Source organism: Pristiophorus japonicus, chromosome 18, assembly GCF_044704955.1.
Source record: "Pristiophorus japonicus isolate sPriJap1 chromosome 18, sPriJap1.hap1, whole genome shotgun sequence".
Lineage (NCBI taxonomy): Eukaryota > Metazoa > Chordata > Chondrichthyes > Pristiophoridae > Pristiophorus > Pristiophorus japonicus.
This window is the reverse complement of record NC_091994.1, coordinates 109,332,324-109,355,265: the sequence shown is the minus strand read 5'-3', so window position 1 is coordinate 109,355,265 and position 22,942 is coordinate 109,332,324. Positions and strand designations below refer to the sequence as shown.

At 48.0% G+C, this 22,942-nt stretch overlaps 1 protein-coding gene across 3 annotated transcripts; it reads right to left on the bottom strand.

Annotated features, from left to right (window-relative positions):
• Window positions 1–263: 263 nt before the first annotated feature.
• lzic (leucine zipper and CTNNBIP1 domain containing) lies at window positions 264–22,595 on the bottom strand. 3 transcript variants are annotated; one of them, XM_070860524.1, is made up of 7 exons: window positions 22,500–22,594; window positions 19,194–19,301; window positions 17,180–17,315; window positions 11,037–11,135; window positions 8,382–8,477; window positions 8,111–8,192; window positions 264–613 (listed from the first exon to the last, which is right to left on the bottom strand). In XM_070860524.1, the coding sequence occupies exons 2-7, from the start codon at window positions 19,292–19,294 to the stop codon at window positions 555–557; spliced, it is 573 nt and encodes a 190-aa protein (XP_070716625.1). In that variant the 5' UTR covers window positions 19,295–19,301; window positions 22,500–22,594; the 3' UTR covers window positions 264–554. The 3 variants fall into 3 exon arrangements, with proteins under 3 accessions (XP_070716625.1, XP_070716626.1, XP_070716627.1); XM_070860525.1 differs by lacking the exon at window positions 22,500–22,594 and adding an exon at window positions 20,607–21,416; XM_070860526.1 differs by lacking the exon at window positions 8,111–8,192 and having other exon boundaries at window positions 22,500–22,595.
• Window positions 22,596–22,942: the final 347 nt, after the last annotated feature.

Here is a 22,942-nt window from a genome sequence, read left to right as displayed (position 1 = left end):
CTGGAAAGTGGGATTAGGCTGGATAGCTCTTTGTTGGCCGGCGCGGACACAATGGGCCGAAATGGCCTCCTTCTGTGTTGTAAATTTCTATGATTTCGATGAAATCTATTTTTCCTCAATGCCTCCCACACAACAAAAACAGACCTAGTCTTAAATATGGGCAAATTCAACGGCCCGTTCATTAACTTTCAAAATTGACCTGGTCAAATTCTTGTTAGCCCAGTAATTACCTGCTTACAATCACTGAGCGGCAAGAGACAAAGTCGGAACACAAGCTCGGTTTATCCAGATTTGGAGAGAAAGAACGAACGAGATACACGGAGACGAGGATTTGACTTTACAAAGAAAAAAATTCAAGATGCTGCACTGAGTGTTTAAAGCCTGATAACTTACAGAACGAGTTGGAAAGGCTGAGCGTACAAAATAACATATATACAAAGTTCTATTCCGATTTTACATTCTAGTTAGATCCAAACAAAAAAAACAAACCGGACATTAAAATGTAAACAAAGAAAACAGGATGTTAACTGGACAATGGGAAGGCAGGTCTCTCCTCACTTCTTTGTGACTTCCACTCCTGAACTGGCGAGAGCAAGGACCTTATCTCCACTTCCTGCAAGTTTAAAAAACACATTTTCTTATTGTAGTGATCATAGAATAGAAATCATAGAAAATTACGACACAGAAGAAGGCGGCCATTTCGGCCCTTTGTGTCTGTGCCGGCCGACAAAGAGCTATCCAGCCTAATCCGACTTTCCAGCTCTTGGTCTGTAGCCCTGTAGGTTACAGCACTTCAAGTGCGCATCCAAGTACTTTTTAAATGTGGTGAGGGTTTCTGCCTCTACCACCCTTTCAGGCCGTGAGTTCCAGACCTCCACCACCCTCTGGGTGAAGAAATCTTTCCTCATCTCCCCTTTAATCCATCTACCAACTACTTTAAAATCTCCGATTGTAGTTTGCTGCATATTAAATCCACATAACATTCCATATAGCTCAGGTACTCCCCCCTCCCAACTCTTGCTTCCTCACTTTTGGGGGGTTTGGGGGAGGGGGGGTGGATCTGAACCCCTTCATCATCTTCCGCTCTCACTCGGTCTCCAGGGGCATTTCCACCAGCTGAGGCCAGAGGACTGACTGGGCAACTGGCCCAGACCTCTGCCACTTCTGCTTTGAGCCAACTGCAATGACATTGGGGGGGGGGGGGGGGAAGGGGGGGGGATGTGCCCATACCCCCCCTCGTCCCGCACTGCAGGTTAGCATCTGATCTTTGCCTGGCGAGCAGCCGAGACCAGCAGCTCAGCGCAGATGTGAATAAATAGCAACTGCAACACTGGACTGTCTGTCAGGACACGCTTTTCTTCTACAGCATATGTAAATAAGGTTATATCGGTCACATAATATTAACCAACGCAAAATTACAGCTTCACTGGCCAAGTTGTACAATTTTTCAGTTTTAGTTGACAAGTCTGTTCTCTATTTATATCTAATTTTCACATGTAAATACACCCAACAAAATGTATCACCACTTTCATTTTTTGACCGGTGTACTTTCTATCTTCAGAAACAAGCTTAAATTATTTGGAAAGGTCAAGGTGTACATGTTACAAAAGAACATAATAAATAGGAGGAGTCGGCCATTTGGCCACTCGAGCCTGCTCCGCCATTCAATAAGATCATGGCTCGGACACGTGTCATGCTCCTCCTGCGCTCTGTGGGAAGTCAGGGAGGTTTCCAGTGTCCCTGACAACTACATGTGCGGGAAGTGTATCCTGCTGCAGCTCCTGACAGACCGCATTACGGCACTGGAGCTGCGGGTGAATTCACTCTGGAGCATGCACGATGCTGAGGATGCCGTGAATAGCACGTTTAGTGAGTTGATCACACCGCAGGTAAAGGTTACACAGGCAGGTAGAGAATGGGTGACCAACAGGAAGAGCAGTGCAAGGAAGGTAGTGCAGGGGCCCCCTGCGGTCATCCCCCTCCAAAACAGATACACCGCTTTGGGTACTGTTGGGGGGGAATGACTCATCAGGGGAGGGCAGCAGCAGCCAAGTTCATGGTACCGTGGGTGGCTCTGCTGCACAGGAGGGCAGGAAAAAGAGTGGGAGAGCTATAGTGATAGGGGATTGTAAGGGGAATAGATAGACGTTTCTGCGGCCGCAATTGAGACTCCAGGATGGTATGTTGCCTCCCTGGTGCAAGGGTCAAGGATGTCTCGGAGTGGTTGCAGGACATTTTGAAGGGGGAGGGTGAACAGCCAGTTGTCGTGCTGTACATAGGTACCAACGATATAAGTAAAAAACGGGATGAGGTCCTACAAACTGAAATTAGGGAGCTAGGAGTTAAATTAAAAAGTAGGACCTCAAAGGTAGTAATCTCGGGATTGCTACCAGTGCCACGTGCTAGTCAGAGTAGGAATCGCAGGATAGCTCAGATAAATATGTGGCTTCAGGAGTGGTGCAGAAGGGAGGGATTCAAATTCCTGGGACACTGGAACCGGTTCTGGGGGAGGTGGGACCAGTACAAACCGGACGGTCTGCACCTGGGCAGGACTGGAACCAATGTCCTCGGGGGAGTGTTTGCTAGTGCTGTTGGGGAGGGGTTAAACTAATATGGCAGGGGGAATGGGAACCAATGCAGGGAGACAGAGGGAAGTAGAATGGGGGCAGAAGCAAAAGATAGAAAGAAGAAAAGTAAAAGTGGAGGGCAGAGAAACCAAAAAGGGCCACATTGCAGCAAAATTCTAAAAGGGCAAAGTATGTTAAAAAGACAAGCCTGAAGGCTCTGTGCCTCAAGTCGAGGAGTATTCGTAATAAGGTGGACGAATTAACTGCACAGGCAGCAATTAATGAATATGATATAATTGGCATCATGGAGACATGGCTCCAGGGTGACTAAGGCTGGGAACTCAACATCCAGGGGTATTCAACATTCAGGAAGGATAGACGGAAAGGAAAAGGAGGTGGGGTAGCATTGCTGGTTAAAGAGGAAATTAACGCATTAGTAAGGAAGGACATTAGCTTGGATGATGTGGAATCTGTATGGGTGGAGCTGCGGAATACCAAAGGGCAGAAAACACTAGTGGGAGTTGTGTACTGACCACCAAACAGTAGTAGAGGTTGGGGACAGCATCAAACAAGAAATTAGGGATGCGTGCAATAAAGGTACAGCAGTTATCATGTGCGACTTTAATCTACGTATAGATTGGGCTATCCAAACTGGAAGCAATACGGTGGAGGAGGATTTCCTGGAGTGTATTAGGGATGGTTTTCTGGACCAATATGTCGAGGAACCAACTAGAGGGCTGGCCATCCTAGACTGGGTGATGTGTAATGAGAAAGGACTAATTAGCAATCTTGTTTTGCGAGGCCCCTTGGGGAAGAGTGACCATAATATGGTAGAATTCTTTATTAAGATGGAGAGTGACACAGTTAATTCAGAGACTAGGGTCCTGAACTTAAGGAAAGGTAACTTTGATGGTATGAGATGTGAATTGGCTAGAATAAACTGGCAAATGATACTTAAAGGGTTGACGGTGGATAGGCAATGGCAGACATTTAGAGATCACATGGATGAACTTCAACAATTGTACATCCCTGTCTGGAGTAAAAATAAAACGGGGAAGGTGGCTCAACCGTGGCTAACAAGGGAAATTAGGGATAGTGTTAAATCCAAGGAAGAGGCATATAAATTGGCCAGAAAAAGCAGCAAACCTGAGGACTGGGAGAAATTTAGAATTCCGCAGAGGAGGACAAAGGGTTTAATTAGGAGGGGAATAGAGTATGAGAGGAAACTTGCCGGGAACATAAAAACTGACTGCAAAAGTTTCTATAGATATGTGAAGAGAAAAATATTAGTCAAGACAAACGTAGGTCCCTTACAGTCGGATTCAGGTGAATTTATAATGGGGAACAAAGAAATGGCAGACCAGTTGAACAAATACTTTGGTTCTGTCTTCATGAAGGAAGACACAAATAACCTTCCGGAAGTACTAGGGGACCGAGGGTCTAGTGAGGAGGAGGAACTGAAGGATATCCTTATTAGGCGGGAAATTGTGTTGGGAAATTGATGGGATTGCAGGCCGATAAATCCCCGGGGCCTGATAGTCTGCATCCCAGAGTACTTAGGGAAGTGGCCCTAGAAATAGTGGATGCATTGGTGATCATTTTCCAACAGTCTATCGACTCTGGATCAGTTCCTATGGACTGGAGGGTAGTTAATGTAACACCACTTTTTAAAAAAGGTGGGAGAGAAAACAGGTAATTATAGACCGGTTAGCCTGATATCAATAGTGGGGAAAATGTTGGAATCAATTATTAAAAATGAAATAACAGCGCATTTGGAAAGCAGTGACAGGATCGGTCCAAGTCAGCATGGATTTATGAAAGGGAAATGATGCTTGACAAACCTTCTGGAATTTTTTGACCACTAGTAGAGTGGACAAGGGAGAACCAGTGGATGTGGTGTATTTGGATTTTCAAAAGGCTTTTGACAAGGTTCCACACAAGAGATTGGTGTGCAAAATCAAAGGACATGGTATTGGGGGTAATTTACTGACGTGGATAGAGAACTCGTTGGCAGACAGGAAGCAGAGAGTCGGGATAAACGGGTCCTTTTCAGAATGGCAGGCAGTGACTAGTGGGTTGCCGCAGAGCTCAGTGCTGGGATTTGGATGAAGGAATTGATTGTAAAATCTCCAAGTTTGCAGATGACACTAAACTGGGTGGCGGTGTGAGCTGTGAGGAGGACGCTAAGAGGCTGCAGTGACTTGGACAGGTTAGGTGAATGGGCAAATGCATGGCAGATGGAGTATAATGTGCATAAATGTGAGGTTACCCACTTTGGGGACAAATACACAAAGGCAGAATATTATCTGAATGGCGGCAGATTAGGAAAAGAGGAGGTGCAGCGAGACCTGGGTGTCATGGTACATCAGTCATTGAAAGTTGGCATGGAGGTAACAGCAGGCGGTGAAGGCGGCAAATGGTATGTTGGCCTTCATAGCTAGGAGATTTGAGTAGAGGAGCAGGGAGGTCTTACTGCAGTTGTACAGGGCCTTGGTGAGACCACACCTTGAGTATTGTGTGCAGTTTTGGTCTCCTAATCTGAGGAAGGACGTTCTTGCTATTGAGGGAGTGCAGCGAAGGTTCACCAGACTGATTCCCGGGATGGCAGGACTGACACATGAGGAGAGACTGGATTGACTGGGCCTGTATTCACTGGAGTTTAGAAGGAATAGAGGGGATCATATAGAAACATATAAAATTCTGACGGGACTGGACAGGTTAAATGCAGGAAGAATGTTCCCGATGTTGGGGAAGTCCAGAACCAGGGGACATAGTCTAAGGATAAGGGGTAAGCCATTTAGGACTGAGATGAGGAGAAACTTCTTCACTCAGAGAGTTGTTAACCTGTGGAATTCTCTACTGCAGAAAGTTGTTGATGCCAGTTCACTGGATATATTCAAGAGGGAGTTAGATGTGGCCCTTACGGCTAAAGGGATCAAGGGGTATGGAGAGAAAGCAGGAAAGGGGTACTGAGGTGAATGATCAGCCATGATCTTATTGAATGGTGGTGCAGGCTCGAAGGGACGAATGGCCTACTCCTGCACCTATTTTCTATGTTTCTATGGCTGATCTGATCTTGGCCTCAACTCCACTTCCCTACCCACTCCCCATAACCCTTGACTCCCTTATTGTTCAAAAATCTGTCCATCTCCGCTTTAAATATATTCACTGATCCAGCCTCCACAACTCTCTAGGGCAGAGAATTCCATAGATTTACAACCCTCCGAGAGAAGAAATTCCTCCTCATTACAGTTTTAAATGGGCGGCCCTTATTCTGAAATTATGCCCCCTAGTTACACATCGTTATTAATTGATAATTAAGCATTTCATAAAATCACCATTTCTAGCCTTTGATTTGTTAATGGAAATGTGGAAAAATGGTGACCCTTTGTGGCGTCTCCACATATTTGAAGCATTCGTACATGCAGTGTTATTTACCAGCCTCAAGGAGAGGGATATGGGTTAAGAATTAGTCTTTTTGTGACAGTTCTGTCTTTTGTGGTGTTTGCTTTCGGAAGAAATAAATCAAGCTCGACAAGACAGAGCTTTCGCTACAGAAATGACCAATTATTTTTTTGAGGAAACATCACAGACTGCTCGTCCATGACAGACAGCATCGCCGACAAAGTGTCAGTCTGAAACCCTGAGTGGAGTCCGTAATTAGGAGCGGCAACAGTTGGATATTCCTCCTGCACGGCGTGCCTGTGCGGGCTGGACGTCAATATCCCTGCAGCTCACTAGCCCACTGAAGCTCACTGTCCCGGCTCGCTAAACCTGCTTTCACCCCCAGTTGAGTTTGTTGTTCTCAGCTGGAACGGGGGGAGGCGTCGGAATAGGGATGTCAGCCGTGGCTCAGGGGGTAGCACTCTCTCTCGCCTCCGAGTCAGAGGATTGTGGGTTCGAGTCCCACTCCAGGGATGAGCACATAAACCCAGGCTGACACTCCAGTGCAGTGCTGAGGGAGCGTCGCACTGTCGGAGGTGCCGTCTTTTAGATGAGACGTTAAACTGAGGCCCCTTCTGCCCTCTCACGTGGATGTAAAAGATCCCATGGCCACTATTTCGAATAAGAGCTGAGAAGTTATCCCCAGTGTCCTGGGTCAATATTTATACCTCAATCAACATCACATTAACACATTATCTGGTCATTATCACATTGATGTTTGTGGGAGCTTGCTGTGTGCAAATTGGCTGCTGCGTTTCCCACATTACAACAGTGATGGCACTCCACTGTAAAGCACTTTGAGACGTCCGGTGAAAGCCACTGTATAAATGCATGTCTTTTTTTACGTTACAGTTAGTTTTGGGAGGGGAAGATTGGCGAGGAACACTGCTCTTCATCACCATCCAACAGCCCTTGCCGGGAACGTGAATGTCACGTGAAGACAGAATTGGACTTGGGACACTTCCGCAGCAGAATAATCTGTTGACACGGTGAAGGCTTTCCGTGACTACCGACCACTTGGTACGGGCTCGAGGGGTGCACCTGGCACCAGAGAAACCGCACACGATTATACTCTCAATGTCTTCAAGAGCAGAGAGAGAGAGACAGAGCGAGAGCGAGAGCGAGAGAGCGAGAGAGCAAGGAGAGAGCGAGAGCGAGAGAGCGAGAGAGCAAGAGAGAGACAGAGCGAGAGCGACAGAGCGAGAGCGACAGAGCGAGAGCGACAGAGAGAGAGCGACAGAGAGAGAGCGACAGAGAGAGAGCGACAGAGAGAGAGCGACAGAGAGAGAGCGACAGAGAGAGAGCGACAGAGAGAGAGCGACAGAGAGAGAGCGACAGAGAGAGAGCGACAGAGAGAGAGCGACAGAGAGAGAGCGACAGAGAGAGAGAGCGACAGAGAGAGAGCGACAGAGAGAGAGCGACAGAGAGAGAGCGACAGAGAGAGAGCGACAGAGAGAGAGCGACAGAGAGAAAGACAGAGAGACAGAGAAGCAGACAGAGAGAACGAGAGCGAGAGCGAGAACGCGAGCGGGAAAGCGAGTGAGAGGGAGGGAGGAGAAAGGAGGGAGGGAGAGAGAGAGAGAGAGAGACACATACACGCACACATAGTGACAGACAGAAAGAACCTGCATTTCTATAGCGCCTTTCACGACCATCGGATGTCTGAAAGCGCTATACAGCTAATGAAGTACTTTTGGAGTGCAGTCACTGTTGTAATGTGGGAAACGCAGCAGCCAATTTGCGCACAGCAAGCTCCCACACACAGCTTGGGATAAAGACCAGATAATCTGGTTTTGTTACATTGATTGAGGGATAAATATTGGCCAGGACACCGGGAATAACTCCCCTGCTCTTCTTCGAAATAGTGCCATGGGATCTTTTACGTCCAGCTCAGATAGTAGACGGGGCCTCGGGTTAACGTCTCACCTGAAAGAAAAAAAAGCGGGGAAGTTAGCAAGAAAAAAAAAACTCAGCAAAATAACCATTTAAATGAAATAAAATTTGAACTGCGCGGTTCCAGTATACGTTGAAATTTGTCGCAACTAAGCTGCAAGGTTTAATGATGTGGTTATGACACTCGCACACTTTGATTAACTTACCGAGGTCTCTGGACACTTTCTCAAACTGACTGAGCGTCGCAGTCGCATTTGCGGAGAGAAAAGCTTCTCCCTCAGGCGAGAGCTAAATGAAATGTCAGAACATTAGTCCCACAACCAGCCCAGAATCACATGCTGCAGGGCAGCGCTAGCTTATATATTCCATCACAGGGACGAGTCATCACCCGACAACATGCCACAATCACAGCATTGCTCAGATTCAGCAATCTTTACCATATCGCCAGTCCTTTAACATTCGTCTTGGCCTGCTTACCTTTTCTTCCAGCTTCCTCAGGGCTGTAAGCACCTCAACCTTCTGCTGTGTGTAGACATCCCTGGGCAGTTTCCCAACTATTACGTCTCTCTCCATCTGAAGGAACATAGCAATATCAAACCTGGATTTTTTTTTGTTAAAAAGAAATATTTATTGCAGTTATTTCACACCGACATTGTGGGCACTGCATCTTTCAAAAATACATGCCTATTTTCCTGAGAGTGGCTACCAAAAAGAATCTCTGGATCTCCCCCCCTGCAGCCCAATTGGCAACGAAATGTGCGACTGACCGACACAGACTCGAAGGAGCAAGGTTCGAGTCTTTGGGGACGAAACTGACTTTTTTTAAAAATCGCCGCATTAGCGCTTCCGGGGGGCCACGACGAGGTTATCGCCCGGGGGAAGAGGTCAATAGCACCCCCAGGGAAATTGTCCCGGACTTTTGTGGGGGGACAGGGGGGGGGGGGGGGGGGGGAGGGGGATGTTGTGCCGGTAGCGCCGTACCCCGGCGGACATCGGTCGACGGAGGTCCCCTTAAAGGGGGGAGGCCATTTTCGCCTCGGGCCGCCATATTTCTCTGTCAGCCGACTCTTCTGTCGGCCCGAGCCTCAACCGGGCCACCATCCTCCAGCCCAGCACTCCATTATGGGTGCCGGGCTGCTGGGCCCGGTCGAGGGCCTCCCTGGTGGCCACCTAAGGGACTGCAGAGCACGCTGCGGCACCTCCCCTTTAAGCGCCGACATTCCAGAAGGGGCGGAAGGGTCGGATTCCACGCCAGCGGGCGGAACCTCCAGGCCGGGCAATAAATATCCTGGCCCCGGAAGGTTAATGCTTCGAAACGGGGCAGGGGGGCAATTTCGCTCCCCTAGTCAGTGCCGGAGCTGCGATGGTACAGTTTGGTCTGAGCATCCTTCCCCAATGGAGGGGAAAACCAGCTGGAGGTTATCGCTCAAACCGCTATCCAGTGACCCAAACTGGAAAAGGTGCCTGGATAGGCATCAAGCAGGGGCTGGATCCGGCCTCACACGACTGGATCACCAACCAATACGCAGGAAGAATAGCGACTTTGCCAAGGAACTAGAGGGTGATCAGCTGCTTTACATAAAAAAATAGGTGCCGGAGTCGGCCATTTGGCCCCTCGAGCCTTCCCCGCCATTCAATAAGATCATGGCTGAGCTGACCTTGGCCTCAACTCCACTTCTCTGCCCGCTCCCCATAACCCTTCTCTCCCTTCTCTACCTTATTGTTCAAATATCTGTCTATTTCCACCTTAAATATATTCAATGACCCAGCCTCCACAGCTCTCTGGGGCAGAGAATTCCACAGATTCACAACCCTCAGAGAAGAAATTCCTCCTCACCTCCGTTTTAAATGGGCGACCCCTTATTCTGAAACTATGCCCCCTAGTTCTAGATTCCCCCACGAGGGGAAACATCCTCTCCACATCTACCTTGTCAAGCCCCCTCAGAATCTTATATGATTCAATAGGATCACCTCTCATTCTTCCAAACTCCAATGAGTATAGGCCTAACCTGCTCAACCTATCTTCATAAGTCAACCCCTTCATCTCAGGAATCAACCTCGTGAACCTTCTCTGAACTGACTCCAATGCAAGTATATCCTTCCTTAAATACGGAGACCAAACACAGTACTCCGAGTGCGGCTTTAAACCAAGAGGCAGCCCCAAGCAGGCGATGAGGGGTGAAAATTGGCCGGTGGCGGGGGGGGGGGGAGAAGATAAATAAAATTCCGAATCAGCAACACAAGTCAATGCCAGCTACTATACGCGGTCCTTAAAAGAGCTTCACATACACTGAAATAAAATATCTGTTAGTTGGCCATCTCCAAGAGCTCCTCAACCACATGAATAAAAAGGTTGTGGAAAATAATGAACACTCAAAAATGCAAGATATTTTATAATTGATTTTTAAAAATTCATTTCCAGGATGTGTGCACATGTGTGTGTGTTTGTGTGTGTGTGTGTGTGTGTGTGTGTGTGTGGGGTGGGGGGGGGGGGGGGGTGGGAAGGTCAGCATTTATTTTCCAATCCCTAACTGCCCCTGGAGAAGGTGGTGGTGAGCCGCCTTCTTGAACCGCTGCAGTCCGTGTGGTGAAGGTGCTCCCACAGTGCTGACTTTGTCGTGTGGTTTGGTACAACGGAGTGTCTCGCTGGGCCATTTCAGAGGGTAACCACATTGCTCTGGAGCCACAGACAGGATGGCAGATTTCCTTCCCTAAAGGACATCACTGAACCAGACGGGTTACTAGCTTGTTATTCCAGATTCTTTTATCTAATTAACTGAAATTAAATTCCCCAGCTGCTGAACTCATGTCTCCGGATCATTAGTCCAGGCTTCTAGATTACTGTTTCAGTAACAACCACTATGCGACTGTACCCCGATACACTCCCCCCTTTTAATTAACATTATCCACAGGGACTGAAGAATGTAACCTTGCCATATTATTTTGTAACAGTCAAATTAGTACAGGGCTGAAAAGGGTTAAAAGAATGATACCATGGTGGGCAAATATTGAATAATCTTCATCTGCCACACCATCTGCCTTGATTCTAACCTCCTTGCTTTGTATTCAGAATTACCAGCGGTACAACGGCACTCTTTGGCAGATTAATCAGCATCACGGTGGGGCGCTTACCTCTGCCAGTCGAGTCCGCAGCTGTCCGGGCTGTTTCTTTGCAAACATTCGGATAACCTCTGGAGTCTTAAAGGCCTGACTAATAGCTGCTTGGATTGCCTGCCAAAGAGAAGGAAAAAAAAAATCATAAGCTTTAACAAGGCTGCCTCGGAAGGTTCATGAGGCTGATTCCGGAGATGAGGGGGTTGATTTATGAGGATAGGTTGAGTAGGTTGGGCCTCTACTCACTGGAGTTCAGAAGAATGAGAAGTGATCTTATCGAAACGTATAAGATAATGAGGGGGCTTGACAAGGTGGATGCAGAGAGGATATTTCCACTCATAGGGGAAACTAAAACTCGGGGGCATAGTCTCAGAATAAGGGGCCGCCCATTTAAAATGGAGATGAGGAGGAATTTCTTCTCTCAGAGGGTTGTAAATATGGAATTCTCTGCCCCAGAGAGCTGTGGAGGCTGAGTCATTGAATATATTTAAGGCGGAGATAAGACAGATTTTTGAGCGATAATGGAGTAAAGGGTTATAGGGAATGGGCAGGGAAGTGGAGCTGAGTCCATGATCAGATCAGCCATGATCTTATTGAATGGCGGAGCAGGCTCGAGGGGCCAAATGGCCGACTCCTGCTCCTATTTCTTATCTTCTTATGAAAGCAAACACAAATGAGGCGCGCCAATGCAATCTTCTCACAGTCCCAGAAATAAGATTCCATGCAACGGTTTACATTAAATATTGCACGAGGAAATAATCTGCATTTAGTTGTGAGATTGGGTTGGCGCAGCTCCAAAGCCATTCTCAACAACTTGTATTTATATAGCGCCTCTAACGCAGTAAAACATACCAAGGCGCTTCACAGCAGTGTTTTAAGAAAAAAACAAATACATTTGACACCGAGCCACATAAGAAGAAATTACAGCAGATGACCAAAAGCTTGGTCAAAGAGATAGGTTTTAAGGAGCCTTTTAAAGAAGGAAAGAGAGGGGAAGAGGCTTAAGGAATTCCAGAACCTAGGGCCTAGGCTGCTGAAGGCACGGCCACCAATGGAGGAGCGATTATAACCAGCGATGCTCAAGAGGGCAGAATTAGAAGAGCACAGACATTGCGGGGGTGGGGGGCTGAAGGAGATTACACAGATAGGGAGGGGCGAGGCCATGGAGGGAATTGTAAACAAGAATGAGAATTTTGAAATCCAGGCATCGCTTAACCGGGAGCCAATGTAAACATAGAAAATAGGTGCAGGAGTAGGTCATTCGTCCCTTCGAGCCTGCACCACCATTCGATAAGATCATGGCTGATCATTCCCTCAGTACCCCTTTCCTGCTTTCTCTCCATACCCCTTGATCTCTTTAGCCGTAAGGGCCATATCTAACTCCCTTTGAATATATCCAATGAACTGGCATCAACAACTCTCTGCGGCAGGGAATTCCACAGGTTAATAACTCTCTGAGTGAAGAAGTTTCTCCTCATCTCAGTCCTAAATGGCCTTCCCCCTATACTAAGATGGTGTCCCCTGGTTCTGGACTTCCCCAACATCGGGAACAATCTACCCACATCTAACCTGTCCCGTCCCGTCAGAATCTTGTATGTTTCTATGAGATCCCCTCTCATCCTTCTAAATTCCAGTGAATAAAGGCCCAGTTGATCCAGTCTCTCCAGTCCAACTATCCCTGGAATCAGTCTGGTGAACCTTCGCTGCACTCCCTCAATAGCAAGAACGTCCTTCCTCAGATTAGGAGACCAAAACTGAACACAATATTCCAGGTGAGGCCTCACCAAGGCCCTGTACAACTGCAGTAAGACCTCCCTGCTCCTATACTCAAATCCCCTAGCTATGAAGGCCAACATACCATTTGCCTTCTTCACCGCCTGCTGTACCTGTATGCCATCTTTCAATGACTGATGAACCATGACACCCAGGTCTCATTGCACCTTCCCTTTTCCTATTCTGTCTTTGCATTTTTGCCCCCAAAGTGGATAACCTCACATTTATCCACATTATACTGCATCTGCCATCTCACCTAACCTGTCTAAGTCACCCTGCAGCCTCTTAGCATCCCCCTCACAGCTCACACTGCCACCCAAAGTAGGTCAGTGAGCACAGGGGTGATGGGTGAATGGGACTCGGTGCGAGTTGGGACTCGGTGCGAGTTAGGACACGGGCTGCCGAGTTTTGGCTGACCTGAAGTTCACATAGGAGGGGTGGTTCAGTATGAAAGGGATACAGTTTACTTCACACACGACTCAGCCAAGGTCTGCCAAGCTCACTCTATTCAGTCAAGTGTGGGATCTGAATCTTAACATCGCCTAGTTATGTATACAACACCTTATTTATTATACATTCCTTTATTAGCCGAGGCATAGAGCAGGGTGGTTATGCTAGAATGTATACAAATTAGTTGGGTCACAGCTCGAGTACTGCGTGCAGTTCTAGTCACCATATTACAGGAAGGTGATTGCAGTAGAAAGGGTGCAAAGGAGATTTACGAGGATGATGCCAGGACTGGAAAACTTTAGCGATGAGGAAAGATTGGATAGGCTGGGGTTGTTTTCCTTGTAACAGAGGAGGCTGAGGGGAGATTTAATTCATGAGGGGCCTAGACAGAGTGGATAGGAAGGGCCTGTTTCCCTTCGCAGAGGGGTCAACAACCGGGGGGCGTAGGTTTAAAGTAATTGGTAGAAGGATTAGAGGGAGATGAGGAAAAATGTCTTCACCCAGAGGGCGGTGGAGGTCTGGAACTCAGTGCCTGAAAGGGTGGTCGAGGCAGAAACCCTCATCACACTAAAAGGTACAGGTTGGACCGCTCTGGTCCAGAAACATCCATGGTTCGGCATTAGCTGGGCCTGAGGAAGAGGAGGTTTTTTTTTTAAAGTTTTGATTGGCTGGAGTGGCTGTCAGTCAGTGAGTGTGTTCGGCGATTGGCCGGAGCAGCTGTCAAGTCAGTGAGTGTGTTCAGCGATTGGCTGGAGCAGCTGTCAGTCAGTGAGTGTGTTGGGTGATTGGCTGGAATGGCTGTCAGTCAGTGAGTGTGTTGGGTGATTTGCTGGAATGGCTGTCAGTCAGTGAGTGTGTTGGGCGATTGGCTGGAATGGCTGTCAGTCAGTGAGTGTATTGGGCGATTGGCTTGAATGGCTGTCAGTCAGTGAGTGTGTGGGCAGGTGCTGAGGGAGCCGCCCACAGGCTGCCAGCACACACACACATGCCTGGGCGCTATTGATAGGTATTGGTAAGTGTGACCTCCCGTGGTTTGGAAAATTCTGTGTTCCGGCACCAGTCAGGTCCCGAGGGTGCTGGACCAGAGAGGTCCAACCTGTACTTGGATGTGCACTTAAAGAGTCGTGACCTAAAGGGCGACGGACCATGGGCTGGAAGATGGGATTAGGCTGGGTAACTCTTTTTCGACCAGCTCAGACACGATGGGTCGAATGGCCTCCTTCTGTGTAATAATTGTTCTCTGATTCTATGAACACTGGCACTAAAGCCACCCACCAAACTTGCTCTCAGTACGAGTTGCTTTCTGCATTTCAAGGGCAAGTCCGAGCGAGCAAGCGCCCCATCGAATTTTCCATTTTATTCCAGCTCTGTTCAACATTACCCTCAGAGCTGGTGTATAAAACTGTGGGAAGCTACGTTCCCAAGCTTCAGTGAGTAAATGCACTCTCCGGCAACAGGCTGCCTTGACAGACTACTCCAATTCAACTTCTGATTCCTTTTTTTAAAATTAATTCACGGGATATAAGCGCTGCTGGCAAAGTCAACATTTATTGCCCAACCCCAATTGCCCTCGAGAAGGTGGCGGTGAGCCGTCTTGTACAACTACAATTTCAGGGGGCAGTTCAGAGTCGCCCACATTGCTGTGGGTCTGGAGTCACATATCGGCCAGACCGGGTAAGGGCAGCAGATTTCCTTCTCTGAAGGACATCAGTGAACCAGATGGGTTTTTACGACAATCCGGTAGTTTTATGGTCACCATTACTGACACTGGCTTTTTATTCCAGATTTTATTTAATTAACTGAATTTAAATTCCCCAGCTGCCGTGGTGGGATCTGAACTCGTGTCTCTGGATTACTGGTCCAGTAACATAGCCACTATGCTACCGTACCCATTGAAGCTAGGAATTAAAGCTATGATTGAGCTGAAAGGCCTATTACCACTTGATGAGTTTTATTTGTGCTTTGTGGTGATACATCAACAGATACTATATGCACTCAGGGAAACCATAGTAACCCATTCCCCTCCCCCCCCCCCCCCCGCCTCCCCCTCAGATGTATCAACAGGAAACTGCAGTCCTGCATCGAGTCAATAAAGCCAGAGACAAATCCTGTCCATAATCAAATCACCACATCCAAGCGAGACACAAGTCTTCAAACAAATGGTCTGCTTTCTATTTGTAGCACAAGCTGCTGGGGGGGGGAGAATAAAAACAAATGCGGAACATTAAATCAGTGGTTAAATTGCAGAACAGTTACAGGCACATCTCTGCTTAAGGCACTGTCCAACAGAGGAGATTCTCAACCAGTTAAAACTGACTTCAAAGCTCGAATACTTCTGAGTAAAAAAGAAACTGGCTCCACAGACTACTTCGATTTGTACTTGGGTTCCAATTGTGTAATGAGCTGCAATGCAGTAAATGCCGAGGTTAATCTCTTCTCCAAAAGGAAATGAAGAGAGACATGAAAGACACAATGCACCATGCAATTTCCGTACCGCTGCAGTCAAGCGGCACTGAAGTGTGAACTGGGAGACTGAATCTCAAACTCCATCTCAGCTGAATCTGTGGCCTCGAAAGAGCATGTCTGACAAGACCGGCTACTAACCTGTTGGGGTATTGTTGAGACAAGTGTGGGGTGGGGGGGGAGGCAGGGGTGGAAGAGAGAAAGAGAATTACAAATATTAAGTTAAAACTTGCATTTATATAGCGACTTTAATGTAGATAAATGTCCCAGGCAACGTTCGCTCTAAGCTGCGCATCTCTCCATCAGTCCCACACAGCTTTTCTAATGTTTAATTACGCGCACGGGCGGGACGGAACGGCAACCGGGCCGCGCACCCCCCAAAAAAAGTAGGGGAAATTTCTTCACCCAGGTCTGGAACTCACTGCCTGAAAGGGTGGTAGAGGCAGAAACCCTCATCACATTTAAAAAGTACTTGGATGTGCACTTGAAGTGCCGTAACCTGCAGGGCTACGGACCCAGAGCGGGAAAGTGGATTTAGGCTGGCTATAGCTCTTTGTCGGCCGGCACGGACACGATGGGCCGAATGGCTTCCTTCCATGCTGTAAATTTCTGTGATTAATGTAACGTTGGTCTCAAGGTGCTTCAAAGGAATGCAGCAAGAAATAAATTGATACCGAGCCAAAGGAGATATTACAAAAGCGAAATACTGCAGATTCTGGAAATAAAAGCAAAATACCGCACGTGTGTGTTCCCTTGGCTGTGCGCTTGCTTATAAACTTAAATCCCCAACTTCTTCCAGTTACATTAACTCAGTTTCTCACTCCAACTGCTTCCTGACCTGCTGAGTATTTCCAGCATTTTCTGTTTTTATAAAAGGAGAAATTACTACAGGTAACTGAATGACCACCGGACCTCTCAAAAGCGCTTTACAGCCAATGAAGTACTTTTGAAGTGTAGTCACTGTTGTAATGTGGGAAACGTGGCAGCCTATTTGCGCACAGCAAGCTCCCACAAACAGCAATGTGATAATGACCAGATCATCTATTTTTTTTTAAGTTATGTTGATTCAGGGATAAATATTGGCCAGGACACCGGGGATAACTCCCCTGCTCTTCTTCGAAACAGTGTCATGGGATCTTTTACATCTGCCCGAGAGGGCAGACGGGGTCTCGGTTTAACGTCTCATCCCAAAGACGGCACCTCCGACAGTGCGACGCTCCCTCAGCACTGCACTGGGAATGTCAGCCTAGATTTTTGTGCTCAAGTCTCTGGAGTGGAATTTCATCCACAACCTTCTGACTCAGAGGCAAGAGTGCTACCCACTGAACCACAGCTGACACCGAGGTTTAAACCTTTTGATGCAAGGAACATCTCCCAGGGGAGGATAGCGAGCTAACACAGGTGCGATTCAGTGACTGCTGCGCTGGACAGCCCCAGCTCGAAACAAATACAAACTCGTCCGCTCCATTTCTTACAAGCTGCATCCCGCTGAGCTCGTCAACTAACGTCATATCGCCAGACATGATTTTCTTCAGCGACTCGTTGAATTCACTCAGTTGTTCCAATGTTTCCTGCTTTGTTTCTTCATATTCTTCTGGCTCAAGTTCCTCCCTGGAATGGGGAACAAAAATAAATCAAGGGATAAACGTGCGTTAAACTTCAGATCTACATGACAGATTTCCAGACACACGCATCGACCCCTTCAACTTTCAATAAGGAGCCGCGAGTACTGTATGGATGACAGAAAAGGACACTTTTCCTCTTCCTGTCCCTTCCGTGTCAGCCGTGGCTCAGTGGGTAGCACCCTCTTGCCTCTGAGTTAGAAGGTTGTGGGGTCAAGTGGGACTTGACCACAAAAAAAATCCAGGCTGACCGTCCAGTGCAGTGCTGAGGGAGTGCCGCACTGTCGGAGGTGCCGTCTTTGTTTTGAGACGTTAAACCGAGGCCCCGTCTGCCCTCTCAAGTGGACGTAAAAGATCCCACAGGCACTATTTTGAAGAGGAGCAGGGGAGTTATCTCCAGTGTCCTGGAGCCAATATTTAACCCTCAATCAACATAAATAAAAAACAGATTATCTGGTCATTATCACATTGCTGTTTGTGGGAGCTTGCTGTGCGCAAATTGGCTGCCGCATTTCCCACATTACAACAGTGACTACACTCCAAAAGTACTTCATTGGCTGTAAAGCGCCTCGAGACGTCCGTTGGTCATGAACGGCGTTATATAAATTAATTTATATCCTTATCCAATCCCAGCTTTATTGCACCACAAATTTATGGTATTAATTATCTACCGCTGTCACTGTGTGGTAATCTATTGGAATCGATGCAAGAAAATATGTTTGGATTTTTCGGCACAGATAGCTTCCCACCGAGATGGCCCCTGTCCTTCAGCGTCAGGTATCAGTGACGGCCGTCGCTCGTATCAGCACGTGAAGGTTCGTGGGGATTAGTTCCATCAGTTGTCCCCAAGCTGATAAGTGACGCACACTGCTGCTGTGGATATTCCAGCAGAGTCCCCCCCCCACCCCAAGATTAGGGGCGGGTGGGGAGGGGGGGTGGGAGAGACGAGGAAGAGAATGTGAATGACATGAGGAGGAATGCCCACTTCCTTAGACTCCAACATTGGCAGCCGTGCCTTCAGCTGCCGAGGTCCCATGCTCTGGAAGTCCCACCGCAAGCTTCTCTACCTCTCTCCTGATTTAAGAGGCTGCTTAAAACCAAGAATATAAGAATTAGGAGCAGGAGTAGGACATTCGGCCCCTCGAGCCTGCTCCACCATTCAATGAGATCATGGCTGATCTTCTACCTCAACTCCACTTTCCTGCTCTATCCCCATATCCCTTGATTCCCTTAATATCCAAAAATCTACCAATCTCTGTCTTGAATATACTCAACCACTGAGTCTCCACAGCCCGCTGGGGTAGAGAATCCCAAAGATTCACCACCCTCTGAGTGAAGAAGTTTCTCCTCATCTCAGTCATGAATGGCCGACCCCTTATTCTGAGACTGTGACCCCTGGTTCTAGACTCCCCAGCCAGAGGAACATAAGAACATAAGAAATAGGAGCAGGAGTCGGCCATTTGGCCCCTCGAGCCTGCTCTGCCATTCAATAAGACCATGGTTGATCTGATAATGGTCTCAACTCCACTTCCCTATTTAATACGATCATGACTGATCTTCTACCTCAACTCCACTTTCCTGCACTGTCCCCATATCCCTTGATTCCCTTAATATCCAAAAATCTACCAATCTCTGTCTTGAATATACTCAACCACTGAGCCTCCACAGCCCTCTGGGGCAGGGAATCCCAAAGATTCACCACCTCTGAGTGAAGAGGTATAGCCTACTCCTGCTCCCAATTCTTACGTTCTTATGATAACCCATTAATGGCAGCAGCAACAAAGAGCACATTTTGCACTGGTGGGAATTGACGAGGAGGAATAATTAAAAGTGGGAAATGAACCAAAAAAATGTTGCCGTATCGTACCTGCACTCATCGAGATCCTGTAACTGCTGCATCAATCTGTCCAGCTGCTCCTCCAAGTTCTGCCTCAGCTTACTCGTCTCACTCTTCCCTCGCGATGCCATCTTTACACTAGGCACAAGACAAACGTGACAAGGCGATTGGTCCTCAGTAATTCAAAGCACCTGGACCAGCATTAAATAATGGCGGGGAACATTCGATAAACGTTTCTGAAAAAATCCCCGCGCTGAGTGGTGGAGTATTTTTCAGAGAGGAGTATTTTTCATGAAGGAAGACACAAATGACCTTCTGGATGTCCTGGGGGACCGAGGGTCCAGTGAGAAGGAGGAACTGAAGGATATCCTTATTAGGCGGAAAATTGTGTTGGAGAAATTGATGGGATTGAAGGCCGACAAATCCCCGGGGCCTGATTGTCTGCATCCCAGAGTACTTAAGGAGGTGGCCCTACAAATAGTGGATGCATTGGTGATCATTTTCCAACAGTCTATCGACTCTGGATCAGCTCCTATGGACTGGAGGGTACCTAATGTAACACCACTTTTTAAGAAAGGAGGGAGAGAGAAAGCGGGTAATTATAGACCGGTTAGCCTGACATCAGTAGTGGGGAAAATGTTGGAATCAATTATTAAGGATGAAATAGCAGCGCATTTGGAAAGCAGTGACAGGATCGGTCCAAGTCAGCATGAATTTGTGAAAGGGAAATCATGCTTGACAAATCTTCTGGAATTTTTTGAGGATGTAACTAGTAGAGTGGACAAGGGAGAACCAGTGGATGTGGTGTAGTTGGACTTTCAAAAGGCCTTTGACAAGGTCCCACATAAGAGATTGGTGTGCAAAATCAAAGCACATGGTATTGGGGGTAATGTACTGGCGTGGATAGACAATTGGTTGGCAGACAGGAAGCAGAGAGTCGGGATAAACGGGTCCTTTTCGGAATGGGAGGCAGTGACTAGTGGAGTGCCGCAGGGCTCAGTGCTGGGACCCCCGCTCTTTACAATATACATTAATGATTTAGTTGAAGGAATTGAGTGTAATATCTCCAAGTTTGCAGATGACACTAAACTGGGAGGCGGTGTGAGCTGTGAGGAGGATGCCAAGAGGCTGCAGGGTGATTTGGACAGGTTAGGTGAGTGGGCAAATGCATGGCAGATGCAGTATAATGTGGATAAATGTGAGGTTATCCACTTTGGTGGCAAAAACACGAAGGCGGAATATTATCTGAATGGCGGCAGATTAGGAAAAGGGGAGGTGCAACGAGACCTGGGTGTCATGGTTCATCAGTCATTGAAAGTTGGCATGCAGGTACAGCAGGCGGTGAAGAAGGCAAATGGCATGTTGGCCTTCATAGCTGGGGGATTTGAGTATAGGAGCAGGAAGATCTTACTGCAGTTGTACAGGGGCTTGGTGAGGCCTCACCTGGAATATTGTGTTCAGTTTTGTTCTCCTAATCTGAGGAAGGATGTTCTTGCTATTGAGGGAGTGCAGCGAAGGTTCACCAGACTGATTCCAGGGATGGCTGGACTGACATATGAGGAGAGACTGGATCAACTGGGCCTTTATACACTGGAGTTTAGAAGGATGAGAGGGGAACTCATAGAAACATATAAGATCCTGACGGGACAGGACAGGTTAGATGCAGGAAGAATGTTCCCGATGTTGGGGAAATCCAGAACCAGGGGTCACAATCTCAGAATAAGGGGTAGGCCATTTAGGACTGAGATGAGGAGAAACTTCTTCACCCAGAGAGTTGTTAACCTGTGGAATTCCCTGCCACAGAGAGTTGTTGATGCCAGTTCATTGGAGATATTCAAGAGGGAGTTAGATATGGCCTTTGCGGCTAAAGGGATCAAGGGGTATGGAGAGAAAGCGGGAAAGGGGTCCTGAGGGAATGATCAGCCATGATCTTATTGAATGGTGGTGCAGGCTACGAATGGCCTACTCCTGCACCTATTTTCTATGTTTCTATGTTAAGCAAGTACAGGGAAAGGGGGAGGCGTGTAAAGAACAAAAGGGAAGGTCTGTGATAAGCTCGTACTTTTTCCACATGGCAGGTGTTGATGACTCTGCCATTCCCATTTACACTGGTTCTCGACCCAACTTTTGTTTCTTTACTTGTCCCATTATCATCTCCTTTCGCTTAATACAATCATAACTTGTCATTTAATCTCTCCTACCTTCCACCTCATCACAGACCTTCCCTTTTGTTCTTCACTCCCCTCCCCCCTTTCCCTGCACTTGCTTAAAACCTGTAACTTTTTCCAGTTCTGTCAAAAGGTCATCGATCTGAAACATTAACTCTGTTTTTCTCTCTCCACAGACGCTGCCTGACCACCTGAGTATTTCCAGCATTTTCTGTTTTTAATTTCAGATTTCCAGCATCCGCAGTATTTTGCTTTTGTCCCTTCTACCAATCACTTTAAATCTATGCCCCCTGTTTATTGATCTTTCTTCTCAGGAAAATAGGTCCGTCCTATCCACTCTATCTCGACCCCTCATAATTTTACACATCTCCATTAAGCTTCCCCTCAGCCTCCTCTGTTCCAAAGAAAACAACCCCAGCCTCTCCAATCTTTCCTCAAATTCTCCAGTCCAGGCAACATCCTCGTAAATCTCCTCTACACCCTCTCCAGTGCAATCACATCTTTCCTGTAATGTGGTGACCAGAACTGTGCACCGTACTGAGGCTTGCGTCGTTTTGGTGGAGGTGGCGGAGTTAAGTGAAAGGGAAATTATTAGCCAGTCTTGCAAAGGCAAAACAAAGATTTAAAAAAAAAAAAGACTTGCATTTATATAGCACCTTTCACAAACTGCTTTACAGCCAATGAAGTATTTTTTTTTTAAAGAATGTAGTCACTGTTGTAATGTGGGAAACGCGGCAGCCAATTTGCGCACAGCAAGCTCCCACACACAGCACTGTGATAATGACCAGATAATCTGTTTGGTGATGTTGATTGAGGGATAAATATTGGCCCCAGGACACCGGGGATAACTCCCCCTGCTCTTCTTTAAAATAGTGGCCATGGGATCTTTTACATCCACCCGAGGGAGGAGACGGGGCCTCGGTTTAACGTCTCATCCCAAAGACGGCACCTCCGACAGTGCGGCTCTCCCTCAGCACTGCACTGGGAGTGTCGGCCTGGGTTTTTATGTGAAGTTTCTGGAGTGGGACCTGGACCCACAGCCGAGGGTGCGGCCCACTGAGCCACGGCTGATGCACTGAAGGCCAACAACCAGCCGGCCCCCGGCCTGTCTCCGCCCCAAGGCCGCAGCCGCAGCCGCAGATTCGGTCCCCGTTGCCCCCGCACTCACCTCTCCGCACTGGGGGAACCGCCCGCCCACGGACCTGCTTCCGGCTCGCCGTCCAATCAGGACGCGGCATCGGCGTCACTTTCAACCGGCGCCCTCCGAACACCTGACCCGCTGTGTAAAGGTTCCGGGCAATATCTGAAAAATGAAGAGCAAAGGAGGAGGGAGGAGGGGAGAGAGAGGGAAGGGAGGAGGGGAGAGAGAGAGGAGGAGGGGGGGGAGAGAGAGAGGAGGGGGGGAGAGAGAGAGGAGGGGGGAGAGAGAGAGGGAGGGGGGGGGAGAGAGAGAGAGGAGGGGGGGGGAGGAGAGAGAGAGAGGAGGGGGGGGGAGGAGAGAGAGAGAGGAGGGGGGGGAGGAGAGAGAGAGGAGGGGGGGAGGAGAGAGAGAGGAGGGGGGGAGGAGAGAGAGGAGGGGGGGGGGAGGAGAGAGAGAGGAGGGGGGGGGGA